At 45.1% G+C, this 23,136-nt stretch overlaps 1 protein-coding gene across 5 annotated transcripts in view; it reads right to left on the bottom strand.

The window, feature by feature from the left end:
- The window catches only part of sec22c (SEC22 homolog C, vesicle trafficking protein), a 106,780-nt gene that overhangs the window by 13,423 nt on the left and 70,221 nt on the right, over positions 1-23,136 (bottom strand). The window contains exon 7 of one of the 5 annotated variants that reach the window (XM_072254188.1): positions 5,617-5,697. The exons of 3 other annotated variants lie outside the window; for them this stretch is intronic. In XM_072254188.1, coding sequence (XP_072110289.1) covers positions 5,662-5,697 — 36 coding nt within the window. In that variant the 3' untranslated portion in view covers positions 5,617-5,661. Of the gene's footprint in view, positions 1-5,616; positions 5,698-11,014; positions 13,491-23,136 lie in introns of those variants that run through there. One more of the 5 variants, XM_072254186.1, reaches the window with a different exon arrangement.

Genomic DNA, 23,136 nt, shown 5'->3' with positions numbered 1-23,136 from the left:
GTTTCCACATCTACTCTGTCTGGGGCTTTCAACATTTGAAAGGTTTCAATGAGATTCTGCGCCCCCCCCACCCATCCTTCTGAATTCCAGCGAGTACAGACCCAGAGCCATCAAGCATTCCTCGTATGATAACCCTTTCATTCCTGGAATCATCCTTGTGAACCTCCTCTGGACCCTCTCACCAATGCCAGCACAAGGGGCCCAAAACTGTTCACAATACTCAAGGTGAGGCCTCACCAGTGCCTTATTATGCCTCAGCATCACATCCTTTCTCTTGTATTCTAGACCTCTTGAAATGAATTCCAACATGGCATTTGCCTTCCTCACCACCGACTCAACCTGCAAATTAACCTTCAGGGTGTTTTGCACAAGGACTCCCAAGTCCCTCTGCATCTCAGATTCCTGGATTTTCTCCCCATTTAGAAAGTAGTGTGCACATTTATTTCTACTACCAAAGTGCATGACCATGCATTTTCCAACATTGTATTTCATTTGCCCTTTCCTTGCCCATTCTCTTAATCTGTCTAAGTCCTTCTGCATCCTACCCATTTCCTCAACACTACCTGCCCCTTCACCAATCTTCATATCATCTGCAAACTTGAAAACAAAGTAATTTATTTGATCATCTAAAACATTTATATACATGTGAGGGGTTTCTTCTTTTATGTTACTGTGTAGGCTAATTAAAATGGCTTCTTTGTTATGTTATAATTAAAATGGCTTCTCTGTGATGTTAAATGCTGAGACAGTGGTTCTCTTTCTAGCAGCTTGTTTGGGTTATATTACCGATAAGGAGGATTGTATCCATTTGTTAACCAATTGGGATAGATGTTATTCTTTTTTTGTGTGTCTGTAAACTATTGTGATGCGCGGGTTTTTGGGCAGAAGGCGCGATGAGGAGAGAGAGAGTGGATGCGGTGCTGTGAGCTGGCTGACGGGGCGGACCCCAAGTCTGAGGTCCGGGGTCTTCAGCGAGGAGAGGAGACGAAGACAGACTCGTGTGGAGCGTCTGGTCGACCACCGTGGTTGGTCCTAGGCGGCAGGTCGAGGTGGTCAGAGGGGATCGAATGGTGAAGAGAGGATCATTACTAGAGCTCCAACTGTTTGTGCACGAAGAGATTGAACTTTGATAAGTGTGGCACCTTTTATTTTCCTTTTATATTTTATCTCTATTAATTACATAGTTCCAGTAATATCTATAAATTGTAATTCATTTAATTGAATATGGTGTATTGTCTGTTATTTGGCGGGGTGGGGTACATCACACAGCATCCACACAAACTTAATTACCCAGTTTGGCGAGGCTGAGGGCTGTTTCCCCTAGACGACAGCGAGCCGAGCAACCCTGAGGCTTACCGGGGGCATAAAAACAAGTGGTCCCAACACCAGAACCCCAATCTCAAATAAATCCAATGCTCGTACCATTGGGTTGCAAAGTAGTTTTTTAAAGATTTCTAGAGGTGAGCTTTATTTGTCACCTGTGAATCGAAACAATTCAGTGAAAAGTGTCCCTTGGTGTCATCGGCCAACGCAGTCTGAGGATGTGCTGAGGGAAATCGTGCTTCCGGTGCCAACATAGCATGCCCACAACTTACTAACGCTAACCCGTACATCTCTGGAATGTGGAGGGGAGCTGGAGCACTCAGCGAAACCCACACAGTCACGGGGTGAATCTACAAGCTCCCTCGAGACAGCATTGGGAATTGAACCCCCATCGCTGATCCCTGATCGATGAAGCATTGGAGGAAGCCATGAGATCAGGGTTCAATTCCCACCACGGTCAGTAAGGAGTTTGTATGTTCTTTCCCTGACCACGTGGGTCTTCTCTGACTGCTCCCACTTCCCAAACAACCGACGATACTTTGAAGTTGGTGAAGTAATTGTCCCTTACTCGGTGTGCATTCCTCGAATTGTTATCTCGTCTGTGTAAGCAAGATGGTTCCGGCCACCCTGCCGTGAAGGGAAGCGATGTTCTTCAAAGACCTTTCCTGCGTGGTCAAGGTGCAGGGTTCGTGTAAATCTGTGGCTGGTGCTCTGATTCAGATTTCTCATACTCCGCCAGTCCGTCAGAAGAGAATTGAAAAATAGGGAGCCAACTGAAGAGTGAACTAACTGTCAGTCACTTGTTATTTTGCCCCTACACAATAGCCATGATAACAATCCACTTACTCTCTGCAGCTAGAAATAAGTAACACCGTCACCTACCATTGTGTCTTATCTGAAAGCTTGACAACTCCTTTCCATGCTAAATCCTTAGATAAAATCCTCACCTTGAGAGCCTGCCTATCAGCATATAGAACATTATAGCCCAGTGCAGGCCCTATGACACACCATTTTGTGCCGACTTTTTAATCTACTCCAACATCAACTGCTATCAACCCCCAGCTTCTAGCTTCATTCTCCCCCCACCCACCTTCCCCCTCACCTGGCTTCAACCATCACCTGTCAGCTTGTACTCCTTCCCCTCTCCAAGGGGTGTTTAAGACCAGACAGAGGCACAGCCTCAGAATAGAGGGACGTCCATTTAGAACGGAGATGAGGAGCAATTTCTTTAGCAGAGTGGTGAATCTGTGGAATTCATTGCCACAGGCTGATGTGGAGGCCAAGTCTTTGGGTATATTTAAGACAGAGGTTAATAGATTCTTGTTTGGTCAGGGCATGAAGGGATGCAAGGAGAAGGCAGGAGATTGGGGCTGAGGAAGAAACGGATCAACCATGATGAAATGGCAGAGCAGACTCGATGGACCAAATGGCCTAATTCTGCTCCTATACCTAATGGTCTTACGGTCTCCACCCATCTTCTTATTCCAGCTCCTTTCCACCACCTCCCCCCCCCTTCCTTTCCAGTCCTGATGGAAGCTCTCAGCCCAAAACATGGAGGGTTCTTCCATTTCCATAGATATTGCCTGACCTGCTCAGTTTCTCCAGCATTTCCTGCAATTCAAGAACCCTACAGCCATCAGGCTCCTGAACCAGCATGGATAACTTCACTCACCACAACTCTGCACGGATTTCACAAACTATTGTCCAGTTTAAGACTGTAAGACATAGGAGCAGAATTAGGCCATTCAGCCCATTCCATCACGGCTGATCCCGATCCCACTGTATCCAGAGAGCCGTGCCTGTCACAGCTCAGCGCTGCCCTCTACCTGGTCGGAAGGCACACCACATGCCAGTCAACATTTCAACATTTCACCCCTCCCAACTAATCAATGCACACTTAACCACTGGCCACCGTAATTGGATTAACCCGTCTAGCACCAAGCCGTTGGCCCCCCGGGTGAATCACCTGGGCTGGACCCTCCAGTCCCCTGACCTATAAAGGGTGCAACATATGCTTGGCTTGCTCTCTTTTTTGCCATCCTCGCAGGACCACCAAAACGGCGCTGGAGACACGTGGTGAGCTGTGCAATGAATAGGGTTTTGGGAGCGTTTATTGTTGTCCCTGTAGCAGAGAGCCGTGCCTGCCCATAGTCAAGGGGTGGCAGATATCGTAGTTACTTTTCCCTTGCTTGTATATGTACCTATATTCTGTCCCCACAACGTTTTCCCGTCTATTGTACTGCCGACCCGACTTTTCCCACACTCGTCTATTCTAAGCGCATTTGTACGAATATTGTAGCCGCTTGTGTTGTCTCCAAGCTCTTCTCCCCTTGTAAGTAAACTCCTTATTGTTAAAACTGTGTGTCCAGAATCTTTGCCTTGGAGACCCAAAGAATCACAACACCCACTCCACCCCATTTACCTGCCTTCTTGCCATATCCTTTGATGCCCTGACCAATCAGGAAACTATCAACTTCTACCTTAAATATACGCATGGACTTGGCCTCCACCACAGTCTGTGGCAGAGCATTCCACAGATTCACTACTCTGGCTAAAAAAATTCCTCCTTACCTCTGTTCTAAAATGTCACCCCTTAACCTTGAGGCTGTGCCCTCTAGTTCTGGATACCCCCACCATAGGAAACATCCTCTTCACATCCACCCTATCCAGTCCTTTCAACATTCAGAAGGTTTCAATGAAATCCTCCCACATTCTTCTAAATTCCAGGGAGTACAGGCCCAAAGCTGACAAACACTCCTCATATGTTAACCCCTTCATTCCTGGAATCATCCTTGTGAACCTCCTCTGGACTCTCTCCAATGACAACGCATCCTTTCTGAGATATGGGGCCCAAAACTGTTGACAATACTCCAAGTGCAGTCTGACTAGTGTCTTATAAAGACTCAGCATTACCTCCTTGTTTTTATATTCTATTCCCCTTGGAATAAATGCCAAAATTGCATTTGCCTTCTTTACCACGGACTTAACCTGTAAATTAAACTTCTGGGAGTCTTGCACAAGGATTCCCAAGTCCCTCTGCACCTCTGATGTTTGAAACTTCTCCCCATTCAGATAATAGTCTGCACTATTGTTCCTTTTATCAAAATGTATTGTCATTCGTTTCCCAACACTATTCCATCTGCCACTTTTTTGCCCATTCTTCCAATTTGCCTAAGTCCTGCTGCAATCGCATTGCTTCCTCAGCACCACCAAAATGGGATGTCCCCTGCTGGTGCACTGCCAAATTGACGCACTTGGAGTTGGAGCCGTGCTGGTTAGAGTGAACGATTCGGAGGGGAGAAGATGAGACAGAGGAGTTCTGAGGCCTGTCCAACTAACCTGGGTACAAGGGTGGATCACTGTTAGCGCCGAGCTGATTTGGAAAGGTTGAGAACGGTTTCTTCAGCAGTGAAATCGAGGTCTGAAGCAAATCAATGGGCAGCTTATTCAAGGCTTGAAGCAATTCTCTGCGGTGAGGCCTGGGACCTAACGCGAGGTACAATCCGTTGTTTTGACAATCAAAATGCCGGCCCATATCGACTGGAAAGGCATGGTGTTGAGAGTCGGATGAGCTTGGATCTCTCTGGGCACCGAGCCAATTTGGAGAGGTCGAGAATGGCTCCTTCCGCAGAGAAATCGAGGCCCAGAGTGATTCGCTGGTGGTAGTGCGAGGTTTGGACAATTTAAACACCAGGTAGTCTGGGGGCTTCTCTCTCCACGACGCTGAGGCTGTAAGACTGCCCCTGGTTGCCGTGCTTCATGTCTGCGAACTTTGTGGCAACTTACCTCGCTAATATGATGAGTTGAATATGGAGGCTTTGGGCCTACTCCGGGCTGCTCCAGAGATTTGGATCTAAGGACACTATTTGTTGTTGCTGCTCTATCCTATTGTTTATATAACTTGTTTTATGTGTTCTTTCTCTTTCTCTGTGGGCACTGGGGGGGAGGGGTTGGTCTTTTTTTTTAATTGGGTTCTTTTGGGTTTCTTGCTTTGCGACTGCCTGTACGCAAGCAAATCTCAAGGTTGTATAATTTATACATTCGTTGATGATAACAGCACTTTGAAACTATGCACTCACTTCCAAGGACTCTACAAATCATGTTCTCAGTATTTTTTTGCACAATTTGTCTTTTTTGCACATTGCTTATTTTATCAGTCTTTATGTATAGTTTTCATAAATTCTATTTCTTTATTTTCCTATAAATGCCTGCAAGTAAATGGATCTCGAGGTAGCGTATGGTGACATACAGTTTATGTAAACTTACTTTGAATTTGACTTCGAATTTAACCCTTCTCTCCCACGTAGCCCTCCATTTTTCTTTCATCCATGCGCCTATCTAGGAGTTTCTTAAAAGTCCTGAATGTATCTGCCACTTAACGAGATAATGAGAGGCATTGATCATGTGGATATAACCATATAACAATTACAGCACGGAAACAGGCCATCTCGGCCCTTCTAGTCCATGCTGAACTCTTACTGTCATCTAGTCCCACCAATCTGCACTCGGTCCATAACCCTCCATTCCCTTCCTGTCCATATATCTATCCAAGTTAACTTTAAACGACATCGAACCTGCCTCAACCACTTCTGCTGGAAGCTCGTTCCACACAGCTACCACTCTCTGAGTAAAGAAGTTCCCCCTCATGTTATAGTCAGAGGCTTTTTCCCAGGGCTGAAATGGCTAGCACAAGAGGGTATAGTTTTAAGATGCTTGGAAGTAGGTACAGAGGAGATGTCAGGGGTGAGTTCTTTTACACAGAGAGTGGTGAGTGTGTGGAATGGGCTGCCGGTGACGGTGGTGGAGGCGGAAATGATAGGGTCTTTTAAGAGGCTTCTGGATAGGTACATGGAGCTTAGAAAAATAGAGGGCTATGGGTAAAGCCTAGGTAGTTCTAAGGTAAGGACATGTTTGGCACAGCTTTGTGGGCCAAAGGGCCTGTATTGTGCTGTAGGTTTTCTATGTTCTATGTTCTAAGGCATTCAATAAGGTGCCACATAAAAGACATCCATAAGATAAGGATGCATAGAATTGGGGTGCTGTATTAGCTTGGATAGAGGGTTGGTTAACTTATAGAAATCAGAGTTGGGATACATGCATGTTATTCTGGTTGGCAAACAGTGCTGAACGTTGTACCATAGGGGTCAGTGCTGGGCCTGCAACTGTTCACGATATACATTGATGATCTCGAAGAGGTAGCGAGCGCAGTGTATCTAAGTTTGCTGATGACACTAAATTAAGCAGAAAAGCAAATTGTGCAGAAGATATGGAGAGTATGCGGAGAGATATAGATAAGTGAGTGGGCCAGGGTCTGGCAGATGGAGTACAACGTTGGTAAATGTGAGGCCATCTACTTTGGAAGGAACAATGAAAGAGCAGATCATTAAATGGTAAAAATTGCAGCATGCTTGCTGTGCAGAGGGACTTGGGAGTGCTTGGCATGAATCACAAAAGGTTGGTTTGCAGGTGCAGCAGGCTATCAAGAAGGCAAATGGAGTGTTGGCCTTCTTCACTAGAGGGATTGAATTTAAGAGCAGGGAGGTCATGCTGCGACTATACAGGGTACTGGTGAGGCTGCTCCTGGAGGACTGTGTGCAGTTCTGGTCTCCGTACTTGAAGAAGGATATACCGGCTTTGGAGACGGTGCAGAGGAGATTCACTAGGTTGATTCCAGAGATGAGGGGGTTAGACGATGAGGAGAGACTGAGTCGCCTGGGACTGTACTCACTGGAATTCAGAAAAATGAGAGGAGATCTTATCACAAAATATAAAATTATGAAGGGGATAGATAAGATAGAGGCAAGAAAGTTATTTCCACTGGTAGGTGAGACTAGAACTAGGGGACATAGTCTCAAGATTCAGGGGAGTAGATCTAGGATGAAGATGAGGAGGAACTGATTTTCCCAGAGAGTGGTGAATCTGTGGAATTCTCTGCCCAATGAAGCAGCGGAGGCTACCTCAGTAAATATATTTAAGACAACGTTGGATAGATTTTTGCATAGTTAGGGAATTAAGGGCTATGGTGGAAAGGCAGGTAGGTGGAAATGAGTCCATGGCCAGATCAGCCATGATCTTATTGAATGGAGGAGCAGGATCGAAGGGCTGGATGGCCCACTCCTGCTCCGATTTCTTATGTTCTTATACATGTCAACATATACAATGCTGAGATTCATTTTCTTGCAGGCATACTCAATAAATCCAAGATAGAATAACAGCCATAATAGAATCAATGAAAGACCACACCAACTTAGGTGTTCAATCAGAGTGCAAAAGACAAACAACTGTGCAAATACAAAAAGAGAGAAATAATAATAATAAACAAATAACAATAAATATCAAGAACATGAGATGAAGAGTCCTTGAAAGTGAGTCAATTGGCTGTGAGAGCCTTTCAATGATGGGGCAGACTCCTCCATCTTGCTTCAGCCGATGTACAGGCAGAAGCTAAAACAAGAGGAAGCCATAGTTAAAACCGTCCACTGTTGGTCCAACCAATCTGTCTCAATGCTACAGAACTGCTTTGATGACATCAACTGGAATGTTTTTCGTGATGAGGATGTCTCTGGGTTCACGAAAGGGGTCACAAGCTTCATCCAGAAGTGCATCGAGGATGTTGTCCCTCAGAGATCAGTCAGGATCTATCCAAATCAGAAACCCTGGATCAACAGTTCCATGCAAGCAGCACTTACCGCACGAGACAGAGCTTACATAGCCGGTAACCAACAGGAGCTCAAGAGATGCAGCTACAATCTGCGCAAGGTCATCAAGGCAGTGAAATGACAATACAGGGACAAGATCCAGACACAACTCTTCACCAACAAAACACGCAGCTTATGGCAAGGTCTGCACACCAGCACAGACTTCAAAGCTAAGCACAGTGGTGCTGCCTACATCGCTGCCTCTCTCACAGATGAGATAAATCTATTTTACGCTTGGTTCAATATCACCAACACTGAGCCCCTGAGAAGAGCTGCCACAGCGACCTGCTCCTTGGTCATTCCTGAGGCTGAAGTACGCAGGTGTTTCCAATGAGGGGACAGTCGAAAGGCTGCGGGACCAGTTGGTATCCCAGGGCAGGTACTCGGGATGTGCGTGACACAACTGGCAGGTGTGTTTACAGACATTTTTAATCTCTCCCTCTCCCAGTGTAGAGTGCCCTCTTGCTTCAAAACATCCACCATTGTCCCTGTACCTAAAGAGACCAAGGTAACATGTCTGAATGACTGGCGTCCTGTGCACTCATCTCAATAATAAGCAAATGCTTTGAGAGGCTGGTCAAGGACAACATCTGCAGCTTGCTATCACCCATAGTGGACCCCCTACAGCTCGCCTACTGACACAACCGATCGACAGAATACCACAGCTCTACACGCCATCCTTATACATCTGGAGAAGAAGGATGCTTATGTGAGAATGCTGTTCTTGGACTACAGTTCAGCATTCAAGATCATAATTCCCTCCGGGCTCAACAAGAAGCTCAGAGACCTTGGCCTTCACCCTGCCTTGTGTAGCTTTATCCTGGACTTCCTGTCAGATCGCTGGCAGATGGTAAGAGTGGGCTCCCTCACCTCTGCCCGTCTGACCCTCAACACAGGTGCCCCTCAGGGCTGTGTACTAAGCCCCTTCTTTACTCTCTGTATACCCATGACTGTGTTGCCACCACACAGATCCAATCTGCTAATTAAATTTGCTAATGATACTACATTGATTGGCCTTATTTCAAATAATAATGAGGCAGCCTACAGAGAAGAAGTCATCACCCTGACACAGTGGTGTCAAGAAAATAACCTCTTCCCTCAATGTCGCAAAAACAAAGGAGCTGGTTGTGAACAACAGGAGAAATGGAGACAGGCTGAACTCTATTGAGATCAATGGATCTGGGGTTGAGAGGGTGAACAGCTTCAAGTTCCTCAGTATATAATACATAACTGAAGATCTCTCATGATCTGTACATACTGGTTGTGTGGTGTAAAAAAGCACAAAAGTGCCTCTTTCACCTCAGGACGGTTGAAGTTTGGCACGAGTCCCCAACTCCCAAGAACTTTCTACAGGGGCACAGTTGAGAGCATCCTGACTGGCTGCATCACTGCCTGGTATGGGAACTGTACTGCCCTCAATCGCAGGACTCTGCAGAGAGTGGTGCGGATAACCCAGCGCATCTGTAAATGTGATTTTCCCAAGATTCAGGACATTTACAAAGACAGGTATGTAAAAAAGGCCTGAAGGATCATTGGGGACCTGAGTTACCCCAACCACAAACTGTTCCAGCTGCTACCATCCGGGAAACGGTACCGCAGCATAAAAGCCAGAACCAACAGGCTCCGGGACAGCTTCTTCCACCAGACCAACAGACTGATCAATTCACGCTGACACAATTGTATTTCTATGCTATATTGACAGTCCTGTTATACATACTATTTATTACAAATTACTATAATTTGCACATTGCACTTTCAGGTGGAGACATAATGTAAAGATTTTTATTCCTCATGTATGTTAGGGATGTAAGAAATAATGTTAATTCAATTCAATTCAAGTGAAGCTGAGGAAAGTTATCCCTTTTGGTTCAAGAGCCTGATGGTTGAGGGATAATAACTGTTCCTGAACCTGGTGGTGTGGGTCCTGAGTCTCCTGTACCTGCTTCTCCTGGCAGCAGCGAGAAGAGAGCGTGACCTGGGTGGTGGGGATGCTGCTTTCCTGCATCAACGCTCGGTGTAGATGTTCTTGATGGTGGGGAGGGGGGGCTTTAGCCATGATGGACTGGGCTGTCCCACTACTTTTTGTAGATTTTCCATTCAAGGGCATTGCTGTTTTCACACTAGGCTGTGATGCAGCCAGTCGATATACTCTCCTCCACACATTTATATAGAAGTTTGTCAAGAGTTTTAGATGTCACGCTGAACCTTCGCAAACTCCTAAGGAAGTAGAGGTGCTGCTGTACTTTCTTTGTGCAACATACTGTAAGGTTTTACTCCTGTGTAACATGCTGTAAGGTTTCACTGATAACGTAATGGTTTCTCTGTAGCAGCAATGTTTGAGTTATGACTAGAGATAATGGGGTTTGGAATGCTGATGTTCTTTCATGTAAGTCTGGAAGAGAGATTTTCGTGGTCTTTTGCCGGGGAGAGATGAGGAGAGAAGACCCGAATGGAGAGAGTTGTTAGACCTCAGACGGAGTGGACTTGGAGCGAGGGTCCGAAGGTCAGTGACGATCGGAGGAGGTCGATGGTGGACGAACGACCTTATCAGTGAGCTCCAACGTTACACATTAGACTGTTTCATGAGAATGAGCCCTTTTTCTTTTCTTCTATTTTCTTTACTAACCATATAGTCAAAGTAAGGATTATGAAGCTTAATCATTTCATCGCATATTGTGCACTGTTTGTTATTTCGGGGTACTGATTTGTAACAGGGGACACCGTGCAGCATCCACCCAAACGAGATTTCTTAAGTTTGGCTGGGCCGGGAGACTATCAACCCCTATATTAAGCCGCTAGCCAAAGCGAGAGTTACGTTTGTAATTCCACTTATGTGCTGGGCCTGAAACCAGCACCAAGGACCCTCTCCACCTCTGATACTGTGAGGAGGACTGGTTCATGGACCTTGGGTGGAATCACAGCTCCATCAACCCTAACCCCGGGCACTGATTTAGTGGAGTTTGTACATAGAACATAGAACAGTACAGGCCCTTCAACCCATAAACCCTGCCCCCCATATAAACCCCCACCTCAAATTCCTTCATATACCTGTCTAGTAGTCTCTTAAATTTCACTAGCGTATCTACCTCCACCACTGACTCAGGCAGTGCATTCCATGCACCAACCACTCTCTGAGTAAAAAACCTTCCTCTAATATCCCCCTTGAACTTCCCACCCCTTACCTTAAAGCCATGTCCTCTTGTACTGAGCAGTGGAGCCCTGGGGAAGAGGCACTGGCTATCCACTCTATCTATTCCTCTTACTATCTTGTATACCTCTATCATGTCTCCTCTCATCCTCCTTTTCTCCAAAGAGTAAAGCCCTAGCTCCCTTAAACTCTGATCATAATGCATACTCTCTAAACCAGGCAGCATCCAGTAAATCTCCTCTGTACCCTTTCCAATGCTTCCACATCCTTCCTATAGTGAGGCGACCGGAACTGGACACAGTACTCCATGTGCGGCCTAACCAGAGTTTTATAGAGCTGCATTATTACCTCGCGACTCTTAAATTCCATCCCTCGACTTATGAAGGTTAACACCCCATAAGCTTTCTTAACTACCCTATCTACCAGTGAGGCAACTTCCAGGGATCTGTGGACATGTACCCCCAGATCCCTCTGATCCTCCACACTACCAAGTATCCTGCCATTTACTTTGTACTCTGCCTTGGAGTTTGTCCTTCCAAAGTGTACCACCTCACACTTCTCCAGGTTGAACTCCATCTGCCACTTCTCAGCCCACTTCTGTATCCTGCCAATATCTCTCTGCAATCTTTGACAATCCTCTACACTATCTGCAACACCACCAACCTTTGTGCCATCTGCAAACTTGCCAACCCACCCTTCTACCCCTACATCCAGGTTGTTAATAAAAATCACAAAAAGTAGAGGTCCCAGAACCGATCCTTGTGGGACACCACTAGTCACAACTCTCCAATCTGAATGTAGTCCCTCCAACACGACCCTTTGCTTTCTAAAAACAAGCCAATTCTGAATCCACCTGGCCAAACTTCCATGGATCCCGTGCCTCCTGACTTTCTGAATAAGCCTACCGTGTGAAACCTTGTCAAATGCCTTACTAAAATCCATATAGATCACATCCACTGCACTACCCTCATCTATATGCCTGGTCACCTCCTCAAAGAACTCTATCAGGCATGTTAGACACAATCTGCCCTTCACAAAGTCATGCTGACTGTCCCTGATCAGATCATGATTCTCTAAATGCCCATAGATCCTATCTCTAAGAATCTTTTCCAACAGCTTTCCCACCACAGACGTAAGGCTTACTGGTCTATAATTACCTAGACTATCCCTACTACCTTTTTTGAACAAGGGGACAACATTCGCCTCCCTCCTATCCTCCGGTACCATTCCCGTAGACAACAAGGACATAAAGATCCTAGCCAGAGGCTCAGCAATCTCTTCCCTTGCCTCGTGGAGCAGCCTGGGGAATATTCCGTCAGGGCCTGGGGACTTGTCTGTCCTAATGTATTTTAACAACTCCAACACCTCCTCTCCCTTAATATCAACATGCTCCAGAACATCAACCTCACTCATATTGTCCTCACCGTCATCAAGTTCCCTCTCATTGGTGCATACCGAAGAGAAGTATTCATTGAGGGCCTCGCTCATCTCCACAAACTCCAGACACATCTTCCCACCTTTATCTCTAATCGGTCCTACCTTCACTCCTGTCATCCTTTTGTTCTTCACATAATTGAAGAATGCCTTGGGGTTTTCCTTTACCCTACTCGCCAAGGCCTTCTCATGCTCCCTTCTTGCTCTTCTCAGCCCCTTCTTAAGCTTCTTTCTTGCTACCCTATATTCCTCAGTAGACCCACCTGATCCTTGCTTCCTAACCTCATGTATGCTGCCTTCTTCCACCTGACTAGATTTTCCACCTCACTTGTCACCCATGGTTCCTTCACCCTACCATTCTTTATCCTCCTCACCGGGACAAATTTATCCCTAACATCCTGCAAGAGATCCCTCTCCCTGTGACCTGTGTGCTCCACTTTCTTCCCACATTCCCAAAGCTTTGCTGGCTGGTAGGTTGATTAGGCACTGTGAAGTGAAGTTCACACCACTGAGTTGGAGGCTACTCAGACTGAAAATGAGGTGGCGCACCTCGAACCTGAGAGTGGCCTCATCATGGCAGTAGAGGAGCTCATGGGCCAATATGTCGGAATGAGAATAGGAAGTCAAGTTAAAAATGGCCAACTGGGAGATTCTCCTGGAGCGAAGGTGCTCGACAAAGCGGTCCCCCAGTCTCACTAATGTGCAGAGCAGGAAGAAGGGATTACTGTATATGGATGGTTCTGCACTGGTTGTCACAGAGGGCCTAAAGGCTTGCTCCCATGTTGTACGTTCCCAGGAATCTCCAAGATCGCTGTAAGCACAGGAACTTCCGCAGATACTGGAAATCCAGAGTAACACACAGAGGAACTCAGCAGGTCAGGCAGCATCTATGGAGAGGAATAAACGGTCAACATTTCTAGCTGAGACCCTTGATCAGAACACCCTGACGAAAGCTCTTGGCCTGAAAAGTTGTCTGTTTATCCAAGATTGTTGGCCTGCTTTCAGAGAATTCAGTTGTCTGGCAATAGTGAGTTAAAAGAGTGTTTCAAGGGAGCGGTAAATTTTAAACTAATGTGCGGAAAGAACATTTCAGGAGATGAGTGGTCAATTCTGTGGTATGGCTCCTCAGGGAGGTGAGAAAATCAGTTAGCATTGATTTATTTATTGTAAATTAGATCATTTCAGAGAATGACATTTTACGGAGTGTATGAGTAACTGAGACGATGTGGCCTGCTCATCGTGCTTTGGAGGGACTGATGTATTGGGACATGTGGGAGAGGGAAATTGGTTTTTGATTGGTAGCACAAAGCAGAAGCATGAATGTCAGTAGATAAGACTAAGGTCCTATTAGTATATTCAAGACAAAAGGTAACCTGGGAGAAGTTAGGTCCCCTTAAGGGTCTGAGGGAGCAAAATGTGCGATCACACAGAGTTGGTGTTCGAATTATGAGTGATTTATTTTAAAAAAACACTGTGCCCCAGGAGCCTAGTCAAAGCTGATCTACCTGAGCATGAATTTGTTACATCCACTGTTTTTCTCCAGCCCTGATGAAAGGCCGCGGCCCAAAACGTCAACTGAACTCTGTTCCATAGATGCTGCCTGGCCTGCTGAGTTCCTCCAGCATTTTTTGTGTGTTGCTTTGGATTTCCAGCATCCGCAGGTTTTCTCTTATTTGTGACTGGACAGCTTTTACATCCTCAGTTGATGAGGTTACCAGTAAAATTAGACTTTGATAACATAATGGTGGCTACAGGAGGACTTTATTCAGTAACAAACTAGGTCGTGATTACAAAATAAAATTCACGGGTCCAACAGTAAATCCAATTTTCTTCTACTACAATGGCTACATGCTTTAACACAATTACTGAAGTTCCTGACACTTGGCTACTGCGTTCCACATCTCTACTTCTAGGCTTTGTCTGAGGATCCCTGTTGCCACATTAGCACAATCCATATCCCTATTTACTAGTTATTAGCCCTCACTGTGCTTTCCTCTACAACAGGTCTCTTCTGTGGAAGGTGTGACCTGTACAGAAGGGATGGGTCACACGTGAACCCAAAGGGGACCAATACCCTTGTGGTCAGGTTTGTTAGAGCCATTGGGGAGGGCTTAAACTAATTTGGCAGGGGGGTGGGAACCGGAGTGAGAGGGCTAAGGATGGCGCTGTTGGTTATCATGCCGAGGCGGTGTGCACTGAGACTGAAAAGAAGGACAGATAGATGATAAGGCAAAATTGCAGCCAGTGGGATGAGTTGCAGTGTAAAAAGTGGACAAAGTTGAAAAGGGTGATGGATACAGGACTGAAGGTGTTATATTTGAATGCATGCAGTGTACAGAATAAAGAAGATAGTCTTGTATCACAGTTAAGATTGGCGGGTATCACTGAGTTGTGGCTGAAAGAAAATCATAGTTGAGAGCTTAACATCTAAGGATACACATGGTATCAAAAGTTCAGGCAGGTAGGCAAAGGGGGTGGCATGTCTCTGTTGGTAAAAAATGAAATCAAATCCTTAAAAAGAGGTGACATAGGACCAGAAGATATAGAATCCTTGTGGGTAGAGTTTACAAACTGCAAGGATAAAAAGACCCTGAAGGGAGATATATACAGACCTCCAAACAGTAGCCAGGATGTGGGCTACAAATTACAATGGAAGTTAGAAAAGGCATGTCAAAAGGGCAGTGTTACAATAGTCATGGGGATTTCAATATGCAAGTAGATTGGGAAAATCAGGTTGGTGCTGGATCCAGAGAGAGAATTTGCTGAATGCCTACAAGATGGCTATTTAGAGCAGCTTGTGGTTGAGCCCACTAGGGGATCAACTATTCTAGATTGGGTGTTGTATAATGAACCAGATTTGATAGGGAGCTTAAGGTAAAGGAACACTTAGGAGACAGTGATCATAATTCACCCTGCAATTTGAAAGCGAGAATCTAAAGTGGAGTAAAGAGAATTACAGAGGCATGAGTGAGAAACTGGTCAAAGTTGATTTGAAGGGAACACTAGCAGGGATGATGGCAGAGCAGCAATGGCTGAAGTTTCTGGGAGCAATTCAAAAGTCTCAGGATAGATACAACCTAAAGAAGAAGTAGTATTCTAAGGGCAGGATGGTGCAACCATGGCTGACAAAGAAAATCAAAGCCAACATCAAAGCAAAAGAGAAAGTGCATAATAGAGCAAAAATTAGTGGGAAGTTAGAGGATTAGGAAACTCTTAAAAATCGGAAGGCAACTTTAAAAGGCCATGGGGGGGAGGGATGCTTGCCAACAATATCAATGAGGATACCAAAAGTTTTTCAGATTTATAAAGAGTAAAAGAGAGGCTGGAAAGTGATGTTTGACAGGTAGGAAAGGGAGACAAAGAAATGGTGGATGTGAAAGATACAAGCAGTATGCCAGAAGTTCAACAATATTGGAGGACAGAAGTGAAGGCAGTTGCTATTACTAGGGAGAAGGTGCTTTGGTCTGAAGGTAGATAAGTCACCTGGATCAGATGGATTACATCCTAGGGTTCTGAAAGAGGTAGCTGAAGAGATTGTGGAGGCATTAGTCATGATCTTTCAAGAATCACTAGATTCTGGAATGGTTCTGGAGGACGGGCAAATTGCAAATGTCACTCCACTATTCAAGAAGGGAGCGAGACAGAAGAAATGAAATAATAGACCAGTTAGCTGGATTTCAGTGGGACAACACACAAAATGCTGGAGGAGCTCAGCAGGTCAGAGAGCATCTATGGAAAAGATTAAACAGTCAACGGTTCAGGCCAAGACCCTTCATCTGGACTTCTTGTGTTTGTGAGCCTGACTTCAGTGTTTGGGAAGATGTTGGAGTCGATTGCTAAGGTTATGTTTTCAGGTACCTGGAGGCATATGATAAAATAGGCCAAAACCAGCATGGTTTCCTTAAGGAAAAATCCTGCCTGACAAATCTGTTAGAATTATTTGAGGAACTAACAAGCAGAATAGACAAAGGAGAATCAGTGGATGCTGTATACTTGGATCTTCAGAAGGTCTTGACAAGATAAGAGCTCATGGTATTACAGGAAGGATACTAGCATGGATAGAGGACTGGCTGATTGGTAAGAGGCAAAGTGTGGGAATAAAGGGAGTCTTTTCTGATTGGCTGCTGGTGACTATTGGTGTGCCGTAAGGATCGGTGTTGGGACCACTTCCTTTTATGTTGAACATGAATGATTTGGATGATGGAATTGGTGGCTTTGTGGCCAGGTTTGCAAATGATACGAAGATAGGTGGAGGGGCAGGTAGTTTTGAGGAAGCAGGGAGGCTGCAGAAGGACTGAGACAGATTAGGAGAATGGATAAAGAAGTGGCAAATGGAATACAGTGTCAGGAAGTATATAATCATGCACTTTGTTAGAAGGAATAAAAGCGTAGACTATTTTCTAAACAGGGAAAAAAATTCAAAAATCTGAGATACAAGGCAAATTGGGAGTCCTTGTGTAGGATTCCCAGAAGGTTAATTTGCAGGTTGGGTCAGTGGTGAGGAAGGCAAATGTGATGTTAGCATTCATTTCGAGAGGACTAGAATACGAAAGGAAGGATATAATGCTGAGGTTTTGTAAAGCACTGCTGAGGCCTCACTTGGGGTACTGGGAGCAGTCTGGGGCCCCGTATCTTAGAAAGGATGTGCTGGCACTGGGCAGGATTCAGAGAAGGCTCACAAGAATGATTCCAGGAATGAAAGGCTCATTGTATAAGAAGCAATGATAGCTCTGGGCCTTTACCCATTGGAAATTAGAAGACTTGTGGGTGGGGGGGGGCATGGAATCTCTTTGAATTCTTTGCATATTGAAAGGCCTAGATAGAGTGGATGTGGAGAGGATGTTTCCAATGGTGGGAAACAGAAATAAGGAGGCATTTCTTTAGCCAAAAGGTGGAATTCGTTGCCACGGGCAGCTATGGAGATATATGTATATGTACAGCAGAGGTTGATAGGCCCTTGATTAGTCATGGTGGGAAAGGTTACAGGGAGGAGGCAGAAGAATGGGGTTGAGAGGGAAATGGATCTGCCATTTTTCCATCTTCCCATAACCTTTGATGCCCTTACTAAGAACCTAAGAACCTAAATATACCCAGTGATTTGGCCTCTACACCTGCCTGTGGCAATGAATTCCACAGCTTCACCACCTTCTGGCTAAAGAAATTCCTCCTCAGTTCTGATCTAATGGAACGTTCTGGTATTCAGAGGTAGCGCCCTCTGTCCTAGGCTCCCCCACTATAGGAAACATCATCTCAACATCCATTCTGTCTCAGCCTTTCAATATTCCATTGGTTTCGATGAAAACCTCATCATTCTTCTCAACCCAAACCCAGTGAGTACAGGCCCAGAGCCATCAAATGCTCCTCTTATATTAACCCTTTCATTCCCACGATCACTCTGGTGAACCTCCTCTGGATCGTCTCCAATGTCAGTACATCCTTCCTTAGATAAGGGACTGAAAATTGCTCACAATACTCCATGCAATCTGACCAATGCTTTATAAAGCCTCAGCATTATATCCTTGCTTTTATATTCTAAGTGAATTATTCTCTGGGGCCTGGCCAAGTGTATCCCAAGACATTGTGGAAAGCTCAGGAAGGAAATGTAGGAGCCCTGATTGAGATATGTGTATCTTTCTTAGCCACAGGCGATGTACCAGAGGACTGGAAGCTGCCTAGTGTAATGCCTTTATATAAGAAGGGCTGCAAGGACAGGCCAGGGAGCCACTGAACCAAACATCAGTGGTGGGAAACTTACAGGAGGGGATTCTGAGAGCCAGCATTCAGATACATGTATCACATGTACCTCCAAACATACAGTGAAATGTGACGATTGCGTTAACAACCAACACAATCCGAATATGTGCTGAAGGCAGCCCGCGAGTGTCGCCACACATTCCTTTGCCAAAATAACATGTCCGTTCTGTTCAGCAGAACAACACAAGCAAAATCAACACAACTATTCATAAGACCATAAGATATAGGAGCAGAATTAGGCTATTTGCCCCATCGGGTATGCTCTGCCATTTCACCATGGCTGATCCAATGTTACCCTCAGTCCCAATCTCCTTCCTTCTCCCTGTATCCCTTCATGCCCTGACCAATCAAGAATCTATCAGTCTCTGCCTTAAATATACATAAAGACTTGGCCTTCACAGCTGCCAGTGGCAATGAATTCCACAGATTCACCATTCACTGGCTAAAAAATTTCCTCCTCATCTCTGTTCTAAAAGGATGCCCCTCTATTCTGAAGCTGTGTCCTCTGGTCTTAGACTCTCCCAACATGGGAAGCATCCTCTCCACATCCACTCTATCAAGGCCTTTCACCATTCGATGAGATCGCCCTTCATTCTTCTGAATTCTAGTGAATACAAGCCCAGAGCCAGCAAATACTCTTCATATGACAAGCCTTTCAATCCTGAAATCATTTTCGTAAACCTCATTTGAACCCTCTCTAGTTTCGACACATCCTTTCTAAGTCAAGGAACCAAAAACTGTTCTCAATACTCCAAGTGAGGCCTCATCAAGTCTCACCAAGTAAGACTTTATAAAGTCTCAACATTACATCCTTGCTTTTATATTCCAGTCCTCTTGAATTGAATGCTAACATTGTATTTGACTTCCTCACCACAGATTCAACCTGCAAATTAACATTTAAGGGATCCTACACACAAACTCCCAAGTTCCTTTGCACCTCAGTTTTTTTGTATTTTCTCTCCATTTAGAAAATAGTCAACGCTTTCATTTCTTCTATCAAAGTGCATGATCATACTCTTCCCGACAGTGTTCCACCTGCCACTTCTTTGACCATCCTCCTAATCTGTCTAAGTCCTTCTGTAGCCTCTCTACTTCCTCAAAACTACCTGCCCTCTGCCCATCTTCATATCATCTAAAAGCTTTGAACAAAGCCAACAATTCCATCATCCAAATCATTGACATATAACACAAAAAGAATCAGTTACCAAGAGCACTAGGAAAGGCTCCATTTAATCCCACTCCTTGCCTCCTGCCAATCAGCCACTGCTTTATCCATGCTAGAATCTTTCCTGTAATACCATGGGCTCATAGCTTGTTAAGCAGCCTCAGGTGTGGTACCATGTCAAAGGCCTTCTGAAAATCCGAGTACACAACATCAACCGATTCTCCTTTGTCTATCCTGCTTGTTATTTCTTCAAAGGATTCCAACAGCAAGATTTTCCTTTGAGGAAACCATGCTGACTACAGTCTATTTTATCATGTACCTCCAAGTACCCTGAGACCTCATCCTTAATGATTGACTTCAACATCTTCCCAACCACTGAGGTCAGACTAACTCGCCTATAGTTTCCTTTCTTCTGCCTCTCGCTCTTCATGAAGAGTGGAGTGACATTTGCAAATTTCCAGCCGTCTGGAACCATTCCAGAATCTAGTGATTCTTGAAAGATCATTATTAATGCCTCCACAATCTGTTCAGCCACCTCTTTCACCCTGGGATATACACCATCTAGTCCAGGTGACTTATCTACCTTCAGACCTTTCAGTTTCCCAAGAACCTTCTCTCTAGTTATGGTAACTTCACACACTTCATGCTCCCAGGCACTTTGAACTTCCACCATACTGCTAGTGTCTTCCACAGTGAAGACTGATGCAAATTACTTATTCAGTTTGTTCACAATTTCATTGTCCGCCACTACTACCTCCCCAGCATCTTTTTCCAGCGGTCTGCTGTCCACTCTCGCCTCTCTTTTACAGTTTATGTATCTTGACTACATGGCAGGGGTCACCTGCCGTTGTGACTACCACCCCATCTACAGTATCTGTATTTGCAAAGGAAAGGATTGAATAGTGATAGCGTGGTTTTATATGTGGAAAATCAGGCCTCATGAATTTGATTGTGCTTTTAAAGAAGTAACCAAGAGGATCAACAAAGGCAGGGTAGTAGACGTTGTCTACACAGACCTTAGCAAGGTCTTTGACACGGTGGAATGGTCCATAAGGTTAGATCATGAGCTAGCCAACTGGAGACAAAATTGACTTGGTGGAAGGAGGTTGCAGTGAGGGATTACTTTTCAGATTGAAAGATGCTCTCTTCTCACTATTACCATCGGGTAGAAGGTACAAGAGCCTCAGATCCCACACCATCAGATTCAGGAACATCATCAGGCTCCTGAACTGGTGTGGATAACTTTACTAACCTCAACTCTGAACTGATTCCACAACCTACAGACTCACTTTCAAAGACTCTGCAACACAAGTTCTCAGTATTTATTCACTATTTATTTATTATTTTCACAATTTGTCCTCTTTTGCACGTTGATTTGTCAGTCTTTGTTATGTTTAGCTTTACATAAATCCTATTATAATTCCTTATTTTCCTGTAAATGCCTGCAAGAAAATGAATCTCAAGGTAGTATTTGGTGACATATACGTACTTTGATAATGAATTTACTTTGATTGTCGAACCGGTGGTGTGCCACAGAGATTGGTACGAGAGGAAATTTACAGCAGCCAATCAATCCACCATCTCCAGTCCTTTGAGATGTTGGGAGGAAACCAGAGATCCTGGACAATCCCAAGCAGTGATGGGTGGTAGTGATAACAAGCATCACACAAGATGAGTATGATGTTCTCCTCAGGGGTTGTCTTGGTGGATTCTCTTAATGGAGAATGCCTATGCGTGACTTTGTTTAAGGTGCACGGGCAGCTACCACACGGTTACTGAGAGATCGGGGTCAGGCTCCAGTGGCACGGAAAACAAGACGACTGGGGACCCTTCACTGCTGCAGCCTTCCTCTGCCTTCACTGCTGCTGTGATGTGTCATCACCTTCCACCAGATCCATCGTTGAGATCTTGGTTGGATTGCTCTGTCTGGAACTACTCTGTTGACCTTACTACCAGGACCTAAGGTCCAGGTAGTAAGGTCAACAGAGTGGTTCCAGACAGAGCAATCCAACCAAGATCTCAACGATGGACCTAAGGTCCAGACGACATTGCTCTTGAGATCTCAGGCAGCAGTGATAGGGGACTCAATAGTTAAGGGGTCAGACAGGCGATTCTGTGGACGCAGGAAAGGAACACGGATGGTAGTTTGCCTCCCAGGTGCCAGGGTCTGGGATGTTTCTGATCGCGTCCACGATATCCTGAAGTGGGAAGGTGAACAGCCAGAGGGCGTGGTACATATTAGTACCAACGACATAGGCAGGAAAAGAGAGGAGGTCCTGAAAACAGCCTACAGGGAGTTAGGAAGGAAGTTGAGAAACAGGACCTCAAAGGTAGCAATCTCAGGATTACTGCCTTTGCCACGCAACAGTGAGTATAGGAATAAAATGAGGTGGAGAATAAATACATGGCTGAGAGATTGGAGCAGAGGGCAGGGATTCAGATTTCTGGATCATTGGGACCTCTTTTGGGGCAGGCAGTACCTGTATTAAAATGACGGGTTGCATTTGAATCCCAGGGTGACCAATATCTTGGCAGGGAGGTTTGCAAAGGCTGTTGGGGAGAGTTTAAACTAGAATTGCTGGGGGTTGGGAACAAAACTGAAGAGACAGAGGAAGAGGCGGCTGGCTCACAAATGGAGGAGGCTTGGAGACAGTGTGAGAAGGAGGATAGACAGGTGATAGAGAAGGGACGTGCTCAGACTGATGGTTTGAGGTGTGTCTATTTTAATGCAAGGAGTATTATGAACAAAGCGGATGAGCTTAGAGCGTGGATCAGTACTTGGAGCTATGACGTTGTGGCTATTACGGAGACTTGGATGGCTCGGGGCAGGAATGGTTACTTCGAGTGCCAGGCTTTAGATGTTTCAGAAAGGACAGGGAGGGAGGCAAAAGAGGTGGGAGCATGGCACTGTTGATCAGAGATAGTGTCACGGCTGCAGGTTAGGAACAGGGAAGGGTCAATAACTCTACTGAGTGTTTTTTATAGACCACCCAATAGTAACAGGGATACCGAGGAGCAGATAGGGAGACAGATTCTGGAAAGGTGTAATAATAACATGACTGTTGTGGTGGGAGATTTTAATTTCCCAAATATCGATTGGCATCTCCCTAGAGTGAGGGGTTTAGATAGGGTGGAGTTTGTTACATGTGTTCAGGAAGGCTTCTTGACACAGTATGTAGATAAGCCTATAAAAGTAGGCTGTACTTGATCTGGTATTGGGAAATGAACCTGGTCAGGTGTCAGGTCTCTCAGTGGGAGAACATTTTGGGGATAGTGATCACAATTCTATCTCCTTTACCATAGCATTGGAGAGGGATAGGAACAGACAAGTTAGGAAAGCATTTAATTGGAGTAAGAGGAAATATGAGGCTATCAGGCAGGAACTCGGAAGCATAAATTGGAAACAGATGTTCTCAGGGAAACGTACGGAACTTTGAGCTTGTGTTGCAGCCAGTGGCACGGGGTTGATGGAAGAATGAATTTAATTAAATACCAGCAAATTCTGGAAGCAAACATCACACCGTCTGTAAAAAAGCCGAAGATGAAAAGAGGATGGCTTCTACAACAGGATAATGATCCTAAACACACCTCAAAATCCACAATGGACTACCTCA

Source organism: Mobula birostris, chromosome 3, assembly GCF_030028105.1.
Source record: "Mobula birostris isolate sMobBir1 chromosome 3, sMobBir1.hap1, whole genome shotgun sequence".
NCBI lineage: Eukaryota > Metazoa > Chordata > Chondrichthyes > Myliobatiformes > Myliobatidae > Mobula > Mobula birostris.
The sequence above is the reverse complement of the archived record's forward strand: the minus strand, read 5'-3'. Positions and strand labels throughout refer to the sequence as shown.